Here is a 19280-nt window from a genome sequence, read left to right as displayed (position 1 = left end):
GAAGTGAGTTACCTTGGAAACGTGTGGCAGCAGACTCTCGAAGTGAGAAAAAGATGTCACACATGACAGTGGGACAGCGAACGCCAGAGGTGGTGATAACGTTAAAGATACGGTCCACATAGTGACGAAGGTTTTCCTGTGGAGGGAAGGTAAATCAGAAATGTCAGATAACACTAGCTACATGCCAACACACACAGCCACGCAAGATCATTTTCTTACTCTATTTGTCTCCAGGTTTTCTGATTCCTTGAGCTTAACTGGGTCAATTTCACAGGGCTTGTGTTCTGTGCAGATCTGTGAAGGGATTAAATTAAGAATACTTTGATACCTGTACATTATATACGAGGTTATTTAAGACGCAGGAAGAAGACGTGATTTCCAACCTCATCTATGATTGGTTTAAGTGTGACTTGCAGATAATGCATCCCTGCCAGTTTCATGGTTTCGTCGATGCATTTGGATGTCAGCGAGTTTCCCCGAAAAATGGTGTTTGGATCCCTGCATTAGAAACCAGATAAGCCAAAGCAGCAAAACAAACCAACAGAGAGTTGGGATGAACTGCCTGCTTTACTGCCTGACCTTTGACAGTCACATCAAGATGCAAATACATTATTCACACATTTCAGTGCTTGACAGATTTATTAGACCGCCACCTTTTTGTGTTTGAGAATATTCAGCATCATGCAGTGCTTTGAGAAAATATGCATTGATAAAAACACTTTGGGCAGAAAAGAGGAATTTCCAACTGAATTCACCATTTTAAATCCACATTTCAGTCAATGTCAGAAATTAATCTTTAATCTAACATTCAACCACTAAAACTATTTTTTTTTCAGGAATGCAAGTAAATAAGGATAATTTGACATCTTAATCAAGAAATAAGTATAAAAATATTGATTTAAACAGGTGTATTAAGCATTCCAAAACTTTTAGTTATCAACAATGCGTTTAACTCAGGGTAGCTATGGAAAAACCTTACATTGGGTGGTGGTCTAATAAAATTGTTAAGCACTGTACATCCGGATGATCTCATTTCTTGGAGCTAATTGAATGAATTATTCACATCTTGCAGAGCACAAGATTCAACAACAGTTTTGCACTTAATTTAAAGCGACTCTTCAATATACAACACTGAATGCAGCCAATTTACACATTACAAACATGCATCCTTCTTTCCAGTGAGTATTGCATCTACCTCAACACCCCCCCCCCAAAAAAAGTCATTTTCACACACTCACTGTGTACGGTTAACTTCAGCATGAGCAATGGCGCTGATGAAAGGCACAATCTTGCCATAGTGGAGGAAGAGACGCACAAGCGGAATGGCAGCTTCTTGCTTCTCTCGACACACTTCCCCTAGAATGTTAGCTGTTGACGCCGAAACAGGCTGGACAGGGACAAAACAACGTAAATGTGTGGCCTGGAACACATGGCCTGTAAAGATCCACTTACATACCTGTACATTGGCAGAGTAAAGCAGCAAATCTCTGAGGGGGGTATAGTGCTCAGAGGGGAAGACGTGGTCCTCGGTGTAAACAATATTTAGGCGCAGCGATCCAAGCTCTTCCACCTTGACCGACTTCCCTCCATTTTCCCTGGGCTGCAGATAGTACCTGAGGACAGACTTCATGTCAGTGTCAAACAAACTGATTTCATATTTAAAAATATGCTGATTAGCTTTAAGGAGAGCTTTGTAAATATAAAAGTAAAATGTGAGCTAAAAAAGGTAATCAATATGCAGTATAAGAAACATCTCCGTATGTTGCAGTGCAGTTTTACACTACTGCAAACTACAAGCATAACATAATAATACGTATTTAATACTATTGTAATGGATCAAATTAGATAGTGTAGTGGAGCACACGTCTAACTTGCCACTCAGTGAGTGCATTTGCGCATGTTGTTTTCTCTCTGTGTGCCCTGCAATATAGACTTGTGAGGAATCCTGTGTCGTCTACCTTTCATCCAACAGGATAACAGGGTCCCTCCACATTTGAGATTTCAAAATTCCATTCCTTTTGACACCAAATAGTGTTATTGTGATTATCCCTCCATTGATGTTCTACCGCTTATCCTGTTCAAGGTTGCAGGGAGCTAAAGCCTGTCCCAGCTGACTTCTGGTAAAGGTAGACTATACCCTGGACTGGTCCCCAATCAATCACAGGGCAGATATAGAGACAGACAACCATTTACACTCACATTTACACCATCAGTGCAGAACAGAGTTTTAATGGGATGCTGCTTTTGCATTCCAAATATGCACAGTGATGCGCACTTAAAATACACTGGAACACTGTGTATCTGAGGAAAAACAGATTCTACTACTGAAATTGTGAATGGTATCCAGGTTATATGTGATATTTCTCCTGTTCTAACAGCAGTCGAATCACACAGGCCTTGGTGGAAAAGCCCGAAAAAAGACTCCGTAAGAATGGCAGATCAACAAGGGAAGGCACGAAAAAGCAATGCGATGTCAGTTTAAATTGTGTGGGACACATCACACCTACCATGCATCGTGGACTCCAAACTGACCCAGAATTCTGAGGGGAACACGCACACCTCCCAGGAACTCATCACCAAACTTCAAGTTGCTAGCATTCCACAGGTCCACCCTGGACATAGAAATCAGAAGCCACAGTTCAAAGACACAGACTCAGATGATTGTTGATTCAAGGCCACTTTGCTTTACCTCAGAGCCAGTTTGTCCACGTCTTCCTCTTCAACATCAAACTGTCGCTTTGTGTAGCTTAAGGGCCGTGTCACCTAAAAGGAGAGAAACAGTTTAATAGGATGGAAAAAAGCAAACATAACACAAAAAAACAACAACAAAAATCTCTTTTGAGTAAATACACTAGGATTATTTGAAGTCTTTTTTGTTAAAAAATAGTCACATCATCAGGCCAAAGCATTGGGATGTCTAAAAATGTAAAAACCGTCTTTCCTTTGCAGCTGTAACAACTCAACCCTTCAAAGAAGACACTTAAAAGATTTTGGAGTATGTCCAGACCAACATTTGCAAGGTCAGAGATCACTAATGTTGGAGGAGAGGGCTTGGTCGCAATCTCTGTTCTCGTCCAACACAAAGGTGTTTGATGGGTTGAGTTTTGGTCTCTCAATTGCTTCCACATGCACCGAAATCATCCAACCGTGCCTTGCTTTGTGTAACGGGGCAGTCATGATGGAACAGAAGCGAGTCTTCCCCAAACTATTTCCACAAAGGTGTCATCGCCAACTTCATTAACCACCAATCAAAGTAGTTCCTCTTATTCCATTTAAATGGGGCACAATGACAGTCTCGAGTCTTCTGCGTCCTCACAGAGATCCGTGCGTGATTGGAGCATTGTAACTGCTCTTGGCCGGTGTGGCAACAGACAAAGTGAGCAGGTGGTGATAACTGCCAGATATAATGTATCTATCCCTACCGCCGATCGTTTGTGTAGCCCCCAAACTCCTCTCGCTACGTGCCAGCCAGTGGGATGATTTTGAAAAAATATAATGATGATAATAATAATAATGTGTTCAATGAACTGATTTCTACAATGATTCATAGGGTTTGATGCCCGCTGTTCACATATTTATGAATGGATTATGTCTATATTATGTCTGCCACCACACATGTCCGCGGAGCTCAGAATTTGTCTGCCTGTGCCCCTATCAAATTTACCAAAATTGTGTTAGACCAGCTGTCTACCTACTGCACCGGACTTAGACTTAGTCTGAGCAGACGTAAGTTTAGACTGACTTTGTGCTACCAAATTGTCACATGCACGCATGCATGCAGATGCATGTCAAAAGGCTACACCCTCGTTGCGCCGGTTCACACAGCTTGTCACAGGTTGTTGCAAATTGGCAAACATGCAGAGCGAGCCTTGCGCTTGCATGGAATCAAGATACGCCAGTTTTTGTGCTCCGCCGCAGATGCGCCATCAACGAAAATTGAGCCCATAGAGCGAGACATCCATCCCAATACTATTGTCCGGACAGTGTAATAAAGGTTCTGTTTACTCTGCAAGTTTCAAGAGTCCAGACATTTATGAGTCAGAGCATTTAGTGTGTCTGAATCAATCACACTCTTGTCCTGCTGGCCTGTGGTAGTAGGGAAGGAAGAGGGAGGAGCCACACATGGTATTGGGGTCAACAGGGCCACTCTGTCTACTATCTGACTGCATTTTGAAATACGTGCAGAGAACAATCTAGGCCTTTTCCTTTCGATTCATAAAAATGTTGAAGATTTCATACAACATAGAGTAATAGACACACCTTTTATGTTATTTGAAACTTTATGATTACTTGTAGAAACTGATTACTTTCTGATTATGAAAATATTCTTATCTAACAATTCTTAAAAATATGACCAAATACATCATTTTTTGGGGACAAACTATAGCAGTTTTAGGACAGGATGTCCATTTGAAGCATTTTTGTGGAGAGTGTGACAACGGATAGTACAACGTTGTATGAGCACACCCTTGGACTGGCACAGTAACACTAATGTTATTAAACAAGCACCCAGTTCAATCATCCATCCATCCATTTTCTGAGCTGCTTCTCCTCACTAGGGTTGCGGGCGCGCTGGAGCCCATCCCAGCTATCATAGGGCAGGAGGCGGGGTACACCCTGAACTGGTTGCCAGCCAATCGCAGGGCACATACAAACAAACAACCATTCACACTCACATTCACACCTATGGGCAATTTAGAGTTGTCAATAAACCTACCATACATGTTTTTGGGATGTGGGAGGAAACCGGAGTCCCCGGAGAAAATCCACGCAGGCACGGCGAGAACATGCAAACTCCATAGAGGCGGGGCCGGGGATTGAACCCTGGTCCTCAGAACTGTGAGGCAGACGCTCTAACCAGTCGTCCACCGTGCCGTCCAGTTCAATCATAATAGTGGCAAATGTCCTTCCAATTTTCTACGAAATATTCAGAAGATTGTGTTTTTGGAATTAGCCCAAAAGCACCAAAACACACACTGCTTGGGCAATAAGTACCTGGTGCAAGCATATTTTCTCTCTCTCTCTCTCTCTCTCCCTCTCTCTCTAACTCACTCACTCACTGGGCCAAAATATCTCTGTAAAAATGAAAAAGACTATTTGTCAGTTATAGAAAATGCTTGATTTCAGTTGTTGCTGATGAGGGTGGTCCAGTTATTAGGTTTAGGGTGTAATTACCGTTTCACAAACGGCCAGGTAGCTTTGAATAGTAGTTATCTTTGATATCTACATTTGATGATCTTAAACATTAAAATGGGGAAACTATGCAAAAAAATAAGAATCTGACGAGTTTCATTTTAGGTCATTGACACCCATTAGAAGTCAATCCCAAAGAAACTACTCTAATCAACATGCTCACATGTTAGCAATTTGTGTATAGTTATGCAACTGAATAAATACTTATTCAGTTGCCTACTACACTTACAGCTGTAGTAGGCAACGGTAGAAGAAGAAGAAGCACGATTCTTCTTTATTTGTATCTGCATGAATGTACAGGATTATATTACCTTTCGGTGGCCAAGGCAGGCACACCAGAAGGAGCAGCACAATGAGTTGGATAGCAGCATTAAATCCATCTATCCATCCATTTTCTGAGCCGCTTATCCCCACTAGCTGCTGGAGCCTATCCCAGCTATCCTCGGGCGGGAGGCGGTGTACACCCTGAACCGGTCGCCAGCTAATCGCAGGGCACGTAGAAACAAACAACCATTCGCACTCACATTCACACCTACGGCCACTTTCGAGTCCTCAATCAACCTACCACGCATGTTTTTGGGATGTGGGAGGATGTGATGCACTTGAGCGAAAATCACATCAAACCTTCAAAATTTAATTTCATAGGAGGGTCAGTACAGTGCAGCATGTACTCTTCCATACATTTCTCAGAAGTGTTTTTTTTAATAAATGACAATATCACAGTGGACAGACTGTCAGGCCTTGATGCAAATCAAATTCAATCATCTTAAAAAAGTCATCCGGGCTACACTGATCTGCATCCATTCATCTCTGCAACAAGGCTTGAAAAATTAGAGCAGAACTTCCTTAAATCTTTACTCTTTTTGAGATACACACTCAACAATGACATTCAAAGGTTTATTGTGGTGTATGCGAACGGACAGCGGAAGTATCACCAACAGACATATTAGCCTTAAACTTTACCTCAAAATAGAAAACCTCGTCAAACTGTGGATTATTGGTTTTCCTCTTCACCTTGGTCTTCTTTGCTTCTGTCCTGAAGAAAGCAGGAATACAGAAGAAACCAGTCATTACCTTTAGAGCAAGGTGGTTTGCAGCAGTGGTGTGTTCAGCCCATTTTTGGATAAAAGCACCCCCAAAATCTGAGAACCCTTTTATTTTAAACAAGCTAGAAAAGTGTAAAAATTATAGAGTACTTGGTTGAAATGTAATATTTTGATAACCAAAAATACTATACCCTCTCTTCCTTGCCTCAAAAATAGTTTGATTCACCTTATCCCTCCAACCACTCCTGAATTGGGTTCAGAGCATGAATGCAACTACACAGTACGCTGAGTTATATACCACCGTAAAAATCACGGATTATAGATTTAAATTAAACCAGCATATATGGCAAATTTCTTAACTTCAACCATTCAATACCAACACATTATTATCATTGCCAGGCATACTTTGTGCTGCATCTAACCATTGGTCATCAATTATGTTGTTAGGTAGGACTTAACTGATGTTTTTTTCTAGCTAGGAAACGTTGCAGGTGGTCACTGTCCTTTTGAATAGGAATGAGAGAAGTATGCTTTTGTCATGTGCATGTGTTAATATGAAAGCCAAGGTGCTACTGACTAGCTAACTGACTGGTTGTTCATTATCACTGAAACTCCTATTGTGTGTGCGCATGTGTGTGTGTGTGTGTGTAGGTGTGTGTGTGTGTTTATCTGTGTACAGACAGGTAGCCTCATCATAGACATAAGATTGCTTTTCTGGGAAAAAAAACAGCCAAGTTCAGGTAAGAGTGTTAGATCAAATGGTATATGTATTTAGAATGATGTTAGTTGGATCAATGTGACTCATATCTCTTATTAAATAGAAAATACTGTCAATTGTTTGATTATTAGAGCGAGAGAGAGAGGACTTTATATATCAGTACAGTATTTTGGTTATTGTTTTTTTTTATATTTATCTAAAATTTGTTCAAGCTTTCGTATGTAACATTTGGCAAGCTAGAATTCTACATTACAACAAGCCATTGCTTCAATATGACGTAGGCAATGCGTGTTATGCCCCTTATGTGAGATTCTACAACATTTTTACTATTTTTATGAAAGACATCCATCCTTTCCGTGCTGTCATTTGCAGTGCCCAACCAACCGGGGCCAGCGCGGGAAATGAATAGGGGATTCACTAAATATAAAATACAAGACACTGACAAATACAGCAAGATGTTAAAGGAGCTGAATGACTTAATCAGCATTGTGTCATCTCCTCTCGTAGTAACGTGGGTGAAAATGACTTTTTATACAAAAAAGTTGTAGATTAAAGCTTTAATTTGTGTTATTATTTATCCCCACATTAAATGCTTTCCAACAGCACACAACATCACAACATATTTCAGTTGACTTAATTCTAGAAATCTTCATACTAATTCCTAATTGACTTCATGCTTTACTATTTTGCTTAATTTCACTGTACGAGGAGAAGAACAGGGAGGCACTGTGGGAGATGAGAGAAACGTTCTTAATCATTTACATATAAGGGGGGTTTACAATTTCCCCTTGGCTTGCAGACTTTAGTGCTATCATTTACATGTTACGTTGCTGTTTTGCATGTTATCCTGTAATTCATATTTACATAGATTGGAAGCATAGAGGTCTATTTGTTTGTGAATATACAGTAATTCTAACCAGAACTGTGTTTCATCTGCATTCAATTTCATGCTCCTCAAAATCTCAACTACATGGTTGCATAGACATACAGTATGTTCATGAATCATACCAGAGACATCTGTGTGCACTATATATGTTCTAACCTGGAAGGACCCAGAAGTGAGACAGCAGCATAAGGGTCACATTGGCCGTTGACGATTGGAAGACCTTGGCACTCTAGCACTCTGTCGAGATTCAATAGAGAGGAGTTTTATTTTTAATGAATAAACACACCAATTGCCACACACACACCCTGTCACATATTTACTTGACGATAAATGAAATGCACGGCTGTCTTTGGCCACCTGTTTTGTCTAAAAGATTCCATTGCAATGAAAAAAGCAAATTTAAATCAGAATATATAGTGCACATACACAACAATTATTAAATATCTTATACAGCAACATTTTTAAAACCAGGGAGAAAAGTCTGAATGCAGTAGATTCCATTATTCTCTGGGGCCTATTAAAGCCCTGTTAAATTGTGAATTACCATTTAATTAGTGGACTGATGCGAGAGGGTCGCAAGCACTGTCAAGACCACTGAAAAATGACACCCAGACCAACAGCTCAGAAAAGCTTTTAGCTCCCTCTCTTCTACCCACTTGGATAAAACCACAGCTTCCAACGAGTATCAGTCGCAGTCAAGTGTTTGTGTCTGAGCAGCACAAGAGAGCATTGCAGAAATGTGAGCACTTTAACAAAGGCCTAGATTTTTTCTCAGTAAATCTTCGTGACCGTCAAGCTTAGTGGGAGGTGAGAAACAGGACTCCTGCGGGATGTTGTGTGTGCAGCATGGAGAAACCACTGATAAGTTGATTATACACGGCAGAGAGTTTATTTAGTTACCCCACAGCACCTTAACACTGGTCAGAAGGGTTTAACTTAGTTGGAAAGAGGGCATAGTGCTTATCCAAAATACCTCAGTGATAACAATGTCAACATTGTTTTGTTTGCCTGTGTTGTGGAATATTTTGATAGCATTTGTAATTGGTTTAGAACTGCATTGCATCATGCTAAAAGTTTTTCATCTTTGCCCATCACAGATAGCTTATTATAGAGCCATAATACAAAAAGAAAAAAAAAATACAGCAATACAGCTGTTCCGCTGACAAAACTTGTTATACCAGAGCCTTAAAACATACTTATTCAATTAGAAGCAAATCATTGGAGAGGACTGGCAACACTTTGGCTACTTGTCAGTATTTTACAGTCAGTATTTTAAGAATGACTACAGCAATGCATGTCCGGGTTTAGCTTTTCTTATTACCACAGACACTGGCAAGATATAAAAGTGTTTTTTAAACACTCCCTTCCAAAAAGATTGTAACAGAGACACCATTGCCTTTATTTTTGCTGTAGATTGAAAACATTTGGGGTTGACATTAAAAGATAAATATAAGGAAGGTCAATAGTTGAGCTTTTATTTCCAGGTATTTACATCAGCATCTGATACACAATGGGAAGCAAAAATACAGATGACCTTAAAATAGACTTAATTGAATAAGACTTAAATGTGTAGTTGCAAATCCTTTGGTTGCAGTAACTTCACCAGTTCAATTTACTATACTCATATCCGTAGGTAGATTTGTTTTGCAGCACCAGTTACACATGTAGATACAACAACCTTGTTTATCTTGATAATCGCTGCTGGGACAAAACAATTTTTATTCCACTTGGTTTTGTATTTTGGGTCTGTGAACCTAAACCCTGGGGGAAGGAGTTGAAATTCACTGTGCAAACGGTGGGATTCATCTTTTAAGTAGTCTTTACACCAATCTGATCGGCATGATCGGTATCGGCCGATATTTCGCATTTTATGCTGCTCGGCTTTAATGTCATAATTCGCCGATCCGATCAATGCCGTCATTGACTGGCTCTGCAAAACTCCACGTCGACATTGTGTACAGTATATTTGAATCCAAAAGCTAGTTTACTTTTAGCCTTGTCGCGCGTCTTTTGACGTAGTACTGTAAATATCTTCCTGCCATCTAATAGAAGAGCATTTATTTGTTCTGTCTGTCACTATGCCTCACTGGCATAGATGAACAAAGATACATTATTTATTGTAAATTAATAATTTTTTGAGCAATTACGTAAAATTTTATAATTGCTCACGGCCACTAATGTGCCCTGGCATACTGGTTGGGAATCACTGGTGTAGAGGACTCTCCAAAAGGTCTCCCATGAAATCGAACATGTTCGATTTCACCACAACTCTCTGGTGACCCGGCTAGTTTCCCGGATACTCCAGTAGATGTCACGCAACCAGCGGAGACTTGAGTCACCATCAGATCACCAACTTGTCTCCAGGCCAGTGAGATATGGGCCTTACTCCTTGCAGTCTTCGTTTTAGGTAAAATGCATGCTCTATAGGGTTTATGTCTGGAGATGGACAAGGCCAGTCTAAAACCTTCCACTTCTTAACTCCGATTAACTCTTTGTTATAAAATTGCCAGACAAAACGAATCTGTAGACCTCTGAGTTCATTTTGCAGCTGCCTTTATGTGTTACATCAATGAATATTAGTGAGCCCCTATCACAAGAAACCATGAAGGCCAAAGCCACATCATTACCTCCACTAAATTTCACAGATTAGCTTGTAGGTTAGGGATCATAAGCGGATCCTTTCTTTCTTGAACCTTTGGCATTTCCATCCCTTCAGTAAAGGCTAATGTTTGTCTCATTAGTCCATACAGTAAATCCCATTTTTTTAGGGTCATATCTGCACTTTTTTGGAACATTTCATCCTCTTTCACATTTTTCTCATTAATGAGTAGTTGGCATTTTTTGCTAGCCTCTGTACATTTGTTCATGAAGTCTAAACAGTAGATTGTCAAACATTTATTCCTGCCCTTTGGAGGGTGCTGCTAATGTCATACAGACACTTTTTGGGGGGACCTTCTTTCATTTGTCTGCTACTTAGTACACCAGTGATTTCTTTCTTCAGGACATTCCAAATGGCTGCATTGGCTCCGGCCAAACTCTTACCTTGGCTCTGACTGATTTTCCATCTCCATCTGCTTGTTTTTCATCCATAAACATCTCTACCTGTAGTCATCACAGGCAAAACCAAAATCTGAAACTGAGCGTAGACTAATGCCGCACGATATTGGAAAAATGCGATTTTTTTTAAACTTGCGATATACTGTATAATGCAATGTGAAATAATACAGGATCAGTGTAGGGAAGGTTCATTTTCTAGGCGAACTAGTTAAAAGTTCAGTTCACAGTTCTAAAAATGAACTAACTCAATTCATATTTCATAATTAAACATTTTAAACTAAGGAAGGAAATTAGGAAATACAGCAGGTGTACACCCTTTCCTGTGTCCTCATTCATAGTTATCATACAAGGAGATAAGTATACAACACTCAGGCTGCTCCATGTGTTGTTGGAAGCATTACCATTTACCGTAACATGGGTGCTAATCTTTTTAGCATGTCCAAACCTCTGTCCCTCTGCTGGTCACTTTTTATACTACAGTCGATTCACTGTACAGGAAGTCCTCGATTTACGAACGAGTTCCATTCCTACGCTGGCAACGTAACCAGAATTTCTGCGTAAGTCGGATTTCACCGTTAAAGTCAAAATTTACCGTAGCAGGAAAGGTTAACACTTCATATAAAGAAACTAAAATACATTAAAATAAAAAAAATAAGATTCTGTACTTACCATGACTGCTGAGAGTGTGAAAAAAGGAGGGCGAAAAAGGCAAAGATACTCCTGGCACACAAACACAGACAAGCACTATGCACTAGCTCAGCAGAAACACTATGGTGCTGGAGACAAAATGGCGGACGAGGCACGGGCGTCGTAAAGTCGAAACGTCGTCGGTCGAGTACGTCGTAACTCGAGGACTTCCTGTATATTACTAAACCAACATTGCAGCAGGGCCCTACGATGTGACTATTGTGCACACACACATCACGATGACGATGCTCACAAAATATCGTGCAGCCCTAGCGTAGGCATTCAGTGCTATTGATTGTTTAAATCATCAATGTAAAAGGGCTCACCAGGAAAACAAAACACCCGTCTGTCACATTTCACATTTCAATACTTCTCACATGGAAAATGGCTGGATTCAAACAAAAGGTGCCAACTTCCAAATTGTGTATCAGATTCAGATGTATATAAAGCTGAAATGTTCATCTCATCTTTCATTAATAATAAAAAAAAAAAGGCAAAAATCTCAATGTTTTCTAAAAAAATAGCACTGGCCTCACTGTTCCAATACTTTTGGTGGAGAGTGTATGCATTTTTTAAATTTGCTTTCATTGTCACATTTGACACAAAACAAACCAATTATTACCAAATATTTATTTTATTTTGACTTGACAAATATAGAAAGTAAAGTACCGGTGGTTGTTTGTTTATATGTGCCCTGCGATTGGCTGGCGACCAGTTCAGGGTGTAACCTGCCTCTCGCCCGAAGACAGCTGGGATAGGCTCCAGCACGCCTGCGACCCTAGTGAGGATAAGCGGATGGATGGTCTTCATTATTTATTTTTCTGTGTGAGCGCAACCTGTCTAAAGCTGTCCTGCTCCCAGATGACATCATGCTGTAACGGGATTAGCACCCTAACAGGATGAGACACCCGGCAGCACGAATCACTTCCTGTGTGTCATGGTGATGCACTACTAGTCACACAGCCTGATGAATTACCCAGCAAATTGCACCACATCCCTCAACAAGCACACACAGGGGCACACACACACACACACACACACACACTGATTCCTAGTAAAGAATAAGGGCTGGGTTAAGCATCTCTAATGCCAGCACACCTCCTGTCCAATAAGCTTGTTTATGTAACCCCTGCTTGGCCTACTATCCGGCCCCCTCGCAACGCCGCACTAAGCTTTGACATGTTGCTCAGAATGCATGGCAGACAACATTTGTTTTAGTCCATGCGACTCGTTTTTATGTTAATGCGCTTGTTTTTGGCACTCTCATATCCTGTCAAAAACAATTCCACTCCAACAGCAGGATATTAAATTGTAGCTCACTCCAAACTGATGCAAAAATATTGTGTCACAGGCTAAGCTGTACAGCAGATGAAGGATGAGCTGCAACAGAGGCTGATCTATGGTTAATGGATAAAATAGATGTATAAACTAGAATAACAATCACTAACATTCCATAATACATTGTGAACCCTAGATGCAAGAATGGAGCAACTCACGAAACAAAACATCAAATTCTTATATTTTCTAAAATAAATAATTTGATGGCCACATTGCAATAATTCTTACCGAAGCTGTTCAGTAAAAAAAAAAAGTAGACTGCAGTAGAATATTTTCAAAATTTTTAAAATGCAATTATATACACACACACACACACACACACACACAGGCACACACACACACACACACACACACACACACACACACACAGTAGAACACAAATATTTGCCACCCTTGGAACAAACACTAAATCTGTGCCTGGGATCAAATGTCAAGACATCACTCTTGAAGGATTTCTTTGAATGAGTGGTGAGTGTAAGCGTTAGTAGGACTCAGATCTGCCTGTCATCCACGTGTCTGTCTCAAAGGGCTGAACAAGATGACCTTGTGCTCTTGGCTCTAAGCACCGTAGCAACAGTGTGTGGAACCACACAGCTCTTCTCACCAATAATGTTCCATTTGTGTTACAGTATTTAAGTGAACTTTTTAGGGCCGTTTTGAAATGTCTCTGTAATTTTGACACGTCAACTTGGACAACCCTTCGGAATTTCGGCCTGTAGCAGGTTATTGGCTGAAACTTGTCAGCCAATCAGAGAATGGGTTCTCCAAGTAGCAAGTGAAACCAATCGGCCAAAGACGTTGAGAAATAATCAAGTTATACTGTTTTACTCTAATTTGAAGGCGTTTTTGGACCAGATTTTCTATTGGTGATATGACACAAAAGCATTCCCCAAAAGGCATTTTTTCCCCCGACACCAAATACTCCATTTCTCTGGAACCCAGCATCCGATTTTCAAAATTCTTATTGCATTGAACTCAGGTAGAACTGACCATTCCAAACAGACTTCACATTATGACAGACTGTCATTTTTGGGAAACCTTGTTACATCACTAATTACAGGGATCTGTAGATTTCATTCGCTTGTCTGAAACAATTGGGTTTGTAAACTTCGTTTCACAACTAACTACAGTAAATTAACCGCGCAAAGGAGGAAAATGAATTTGATGTATTAAAACAGATTGGGTGACAAAATTGTACATTTGAAAGGTATTAAGATCTACACCAATATTTATTGGTTTCTTTCATGGTCCACACACAAAATTCAGGAAAAGCAGTTTTGTTTATCACATATTGTTGTCATATACAAACATGTAAATGCAGGCAAAAATTTGAACCTCCTCCCTTGCGCTTTGAGCTTGGTGGAGGTAACAAGGTCATGGCAGTTAAACTAAATCCCAGCTCACACAGATCGAACCTCCCGCTGGTCCAAAACTGTTTTCCTGGCAAACAATTATCAACTTTAGAAGTGTAATTGCTCATATAACAGGCATGATGAACAACAGTAGCAAGCACATCGGCAATCACACTTTGTTCTGGGACATAGGAAGCTACCATCCGCAAGAATGTTTACTAGAGGAAGCGAGATGAAAAGCAACGGGATCAGACGTTGTCAGCAGGATGCGTCGTCATCTGGGATGGCATGAGTGGACTACTTTTTATGCCAATCCATCCATTAGCTAATTCAGCGTGAAAAAAAGTTGGGGGTGGCTGTCTTCAAGCTAAACCACAGGTGACAGCGGCTGACAGGAAGTGGTAGGAAATCTGGCCTTGCAATGTTGATTAATTACAAAACTGGATGTGAATGCACATCCTGCAGGTTGACACTCTGTCTTTCTTGTCAGTACTGCCTCAACATTTAACTTGTGTAACACTAGACACACACTAGAACACTAAACACTAGACAAGTAAAAGTACAAACCCCAATTCCAATGAAGATGGGACGTGTAAAACGTAAATAAAAAGAGACTACATCCATCCATCCATTCTCTGAACCGTTTCTACCTATATTCAATTGAATACACTACAAAAACAAGATATTCAATGTTCATACTGATAAACCTTTTTTTGTGTGCAAATATTCAATCATTCCCACCCTCTTAACAACACTCAATGAGCATTTTCGAACTGACGACACTAATTGTTGAAACGTAGATGGAATTTGTTCCCAGTCTTGCTTGATGTACAACTTCAGTTGCCCAACAGTCCGCGGGTACCATTGTTGTATTTTGCGCTTCATAATGCGCCACATATTTTCAAATGGGAGACAGACAGGCAGGCCAGTCTAGTACTCACACTCTTTTACTGCAAAGCCACGCTGTCGTGACATGCAAAATGTGGCTTGGCATTGTCTTGCTGAAATAAGCAAGGACGTCATTGAAAAAGACATTGCTTGGATGACAGCATATGTGTACCTTTCAGCATTAATGGTGCCTTCACAGATATGTAAGTTACCCATGCCACACCCCCATACCATCATAGATGCTGGCGTTTGAACTTTGAGTTGATAACAATTTGGATGGTCCTTTTCTTCTTTGGCCTGAAGGACAACACGCCCATGATGTCCAAAGACTATTTGAAACGAGGACTCGTCAGACCACAGCAACTTTTCCATTTTGCGTCAGTTCATCTCAGATGAGCTCGCCCCAGAGAAGCCAGCGGCATTTCTGGGGTTCTCTGGTTTCTTGGGATTTCTTGGTGTTGTCGCTATATGGCTTCACTTTGCATGTTAGAGTTTTAACTTGCATTTGCAGTTGTAGCGACGAACTGTGTTAACTGACAATGGCTTTCTAAAGTGTTCCTGAGCCCACGCGGCAATATCCTTTACACAATGATGCCCCTTTTTAATGCAGTGTCACCTGAGGGATCGAAGGTGGCACTGCGTTCAACATTCAATGTTGGTTTTCAGCCTTGCCGTTTATATGCAGAGAGGTCTACAGATTCTCTGAATCTTTTGATGATCTTTTGGACCTTAGATTATGAAAACCAATATTCTTCGCAATTGTACATTGAAAAACTTTCTTAAACTGTTGGACTATTTGCTCAGGCAGTTGTGGTGAACCTCACCCTATCGTTGTTTGGTGAACAAATGAGCCTTTCGGGGATGCTCCTTTATACCTAATCATGACACTCACCTGTTTCCAATGAACCTGTTCACCTGTGAAATGTTCCAGAATTTTTTTTTCCAGCATTCCTGAACTTTCCCAGTCTTTAGTTGCCCCTGTCCCAGCATTTTTGCAATGGGTTTCAGGCATCAAATTCAAAATAAGAGAATATTTGCACACACAAAAAAACACTAACGTTCATTAGTTTGAACATTAAATATCTTGTCCTTGTAGTGTATTCAATTGAATATAGGCTAAAAATGAATTTCAAATCATTGTATTCTGTTTTGTTTTACGTTTTAGAGAATGTCCCAACTTCACTGGAATTAGGGTTTGTAGAATGGTAGGCTACTCACTAGAGCACAGATCATGCTTAAACAGTTACCAAAAGTGAAAAATAAGAGTCCAGGATTTTGATCTGTGTATGTCTTTTGAATTTTGTAAAATGTTAAGAGTAGATGGACAGGACTATACAATAAGAGCCTTTGTGTTTGATGTGTTAACAACATAAAGTGCGCACAGAGGCTTACCGCGTGGCTAGCTTGTGGTTGATGACTCCGCTGTCTGTGATGACTTCACTCAGACGTAGCTCCAGGTGCACTTTTCCCTGAAAAAAAAGAAAGGAAAAAAATGCACGAGTGTACATGTTTTTAGTTTCAGTAAAAGTTACAAATGTCAAAGAGAAACTGTTCAAATAATTAAAATAGAATTCAATCTAATTTAGAGCTGATAACTTTTGTGTACTTGTATTTCTTTTATGTGGATTTGGAATAAAAGAAAAAAAGGGAATAAATGCAGGATAAGGTGATGTAATGTTTTTTCAAATATCTCTCAGAAACAATATCAATCATCCACTACTAATGAATAAGCCAGTGAAAACAAAAGACTTTCGGAGCCAAAGTGGTTTCAAAATGTATTACACAGGTATAGGCACAGTCATGTAATCCTTTGTAAACAGATTATTCAACATGGGTTTTAATGGAAAGCATCAGGTCCAGCTGTTGTACTGTTCAACCTCTTATGATAGCACATATAATGTTGATAAATCAGGACCTATAGTGGAATCCACCTGGTTTCATACATACACTAGTGATTGTGAGACGAGTGTTGTATGAAGGTAGATTACAGATATTCTTCTTCATAAAATAATTGCATTAAACAAAAACACACATGAATAGTGGTATTCCTCCAGTGAGAGAAAATAGTCATGCAGTTAAGTTATTTTCTTTCTGAAGTGATTGGATTAATAAAATAATGACAGTGTAGTGTGGTGGTACAGCTGTCGAAAAAAAGCTCCATTAATTAACAGCATCAGTATGCAAACTCACAGGCGTCACACTCCATTTGAGAGATTTGAGCAAAGGGAGCAAAACACAGACGCACGGGGCCAACAATGTGTCCTCTATTGAAAATAGAAGAGTGACACTATCTTTCGACTTCATTTGATCCATCTCACTCGCTTTCTTTCTTTAACTCCCATTCTCACACATCCTTCCGCTCGACGCCTCCTTGGATGAATGTCTCTCTGTTTCAATGTGCTGCTCCAGGGCGACACACACCCATCTGTCTGCAGATGTTACCATTCACTGTGTTTCGGATCCTGTGTGAGAGCATCTGTGAGGAACTACAGGGGTGTGTACGTGTGGCTGTGTGTGTGCCTGAGTGTGTACTCCTGACCGTGCATACATCTGTGTGGGTGACCCAGACGGCTGAATAGTGAATAGTGGAACAGTAATGCATGTGGGACAAGTGGAGAGATCAACCACTGGAAGCTAAATCCTGAAAAACAACTTTAGGACACCGAAATATCTAGAAGTGGAGACTTCAACTCAGGCCCCAAAAGAATAACCCTATTCATTGTAAACTCACATATGAGTGTAAAAACAAATTAACCACTAAAACCACTCAAATACTAACTTTAATAATAAATGTGTAATGCAAAGGTGATTTGTGGCAAACATGAGCCTCATGTATTTCACTTTTGAACATGCTTGTCTATTACTCAAATGTAAACAAGACAAAATACTGTACTCCAATAACACGTGACAATAAACATCTTCAGGTTCTCAAATGAATAAAGGGAGCAGTTTGTAAGAACCTTAATAGGCTAGAGAACCAAGACCCTGAGATTTACTTTGGGACTTCACTTTTTTTCCCCTTTTATTAGGATTTAAGTAACTTCAAAGGGCATTAAATAAATGACCAAATACATTTTACCCCACAGCTTAAGATGGTATCTTAGGTATTGTGCATGAACAGAACAGATGAGAAATGATAGTAAAGTTGAACCCTGTTGTGCAGGTCAGTCTTTCCTCAGTCAGTCTGTTGCTCAACAATGAGTCACAGTAACAGGAAGTTTCTCTTCAGCTACACTGATGGCATTTCACAGCATCACAAAGATGTCCCCAGTGTTGACATTTGACAGTGGCAGACTGATCTACTATAATTGTCCTTCACTCAACACTTCAAGCTTTGGGCCATAGTGGAGCGTCACAATGTAATCTGACAACCAAACGTTTTTGGTTTTAACTAAGAACATTAGCACAAAGACTTTTTTTATACAATGGGTATAAACAGCTACCGTCTCGCTTTCATTTGTTTTGAATGTGAGTGATAAGACCAAGATACGATTTTAAACTTTAGGTGACACTAATATGAAAAGGTTACAAGATGTAAAATGTGACTGTGACTTACAATATTATTTGATGACAGAGCAAGAGTCTTGTTACATTAGCAAACACTGAAAAGTTTACACTCACTGGCATTCATTAGGTACATTCGCTAATTTTTTTCAAATCCAATCACAGCAGCTCATTACATTTTAACATTAAAATTGAGGCTCAAGCTGGAGAAGGTTGAGTTCAGTGACATTAAATGTGACTGTTGGTTAGTTGGACCGAGTATTACAGAAATTGGTGCTCTACACTAAATGTCCAAAAATAAAAAATATCTAGAAAAAGGAAGCCTGGTGAAAATTTCTCGTTATCTGGTTGTAGATATTTCAAACATTTGACTTTACCCAAATAATCACTAGTTACACAATACAGTACGTATGCAGAAGAGCAACAGCACGTAGAACTCGAAGATGGATTAGTCAGTGAGGTAGTCAGGTAATTAAGACTGAAGGCTTCTTTATACTCGCGCGAATGGCGACCGCGCTGACGTCACTGCGGCTGTGCCGCACGGAGTTTGCCTTTATACTGGAGAGCAACCCAGGCACGCAGTTTTGAAAATGTACAATTTAGTGTCATAA

The 19280-nt window shown here is 40.0% G+C and overlaps 1 protein-coding gene across 2 annotated transcripts in view; it reads right to left on the bottom strand.

Annotated features, from left to right (window-relative positions):
* rasa3 (RAS p21 protein activator 3) overlaps positions 1-19280 on the bottom strand; it is a 50827-nt gene that overhangs the window by 8781 nt on the left and 22766 nt on the right. For both annotated transcript variants that reach the window (XM_061670180.1, XM_061670181.1), the window contains exons 5-14: positions 16558-16634; positions 8000-8080; positions 6157-6229; positions 2690-2763; positions 2508-2612; positions 1457-1613; positions 1239-1387; positions 384-498; positions 220-294; positions 13-136 (exon numbers count right to left, since the gene is read on the bottom strand). In XM_061670180.1, coding sequence (XP_061526164.1) covers positions 13-136; positions 220-294; positions 384-498; positions 1239-1387; positions 1457-1613; positions 2508-2612; positions 2690-2763; positions 6157-6229; positions 8000-8080; positions 16558-16634 — 1030 coding nt within the window. The remainder of the gene's footprint in view (positions 1-12; positions 137-219; positions 295-383; positions 499-1238; positions 1388-1456; positions 1614-2507; positions 2613-2689; positions 2764-6156; positions 6230-7999; positions 8081-16557; positions 16635-19280) is intronic.

This window comes from Phycodurus eques, chromosome 2 (assembly GCF_024500275.1).
Source record: "Phycodurus eques isolate BA_2022a chromosome 2, UOR_Pequ_1.1, whole genome shotgun sequence".
Taxonomy (NCBI): domain Eukaryota; kingdom Metazoa; phylum Chordata; class Actinopteri; order Syngnathiformes; family Syngnathidae; genus Phycodurus; species Phycodurus eques.
The sequence above is the reverse complement of the archived record's forward strand: the minus strand, read 5'-3'. Positions and strand labels throughout refer to the sequence as shown.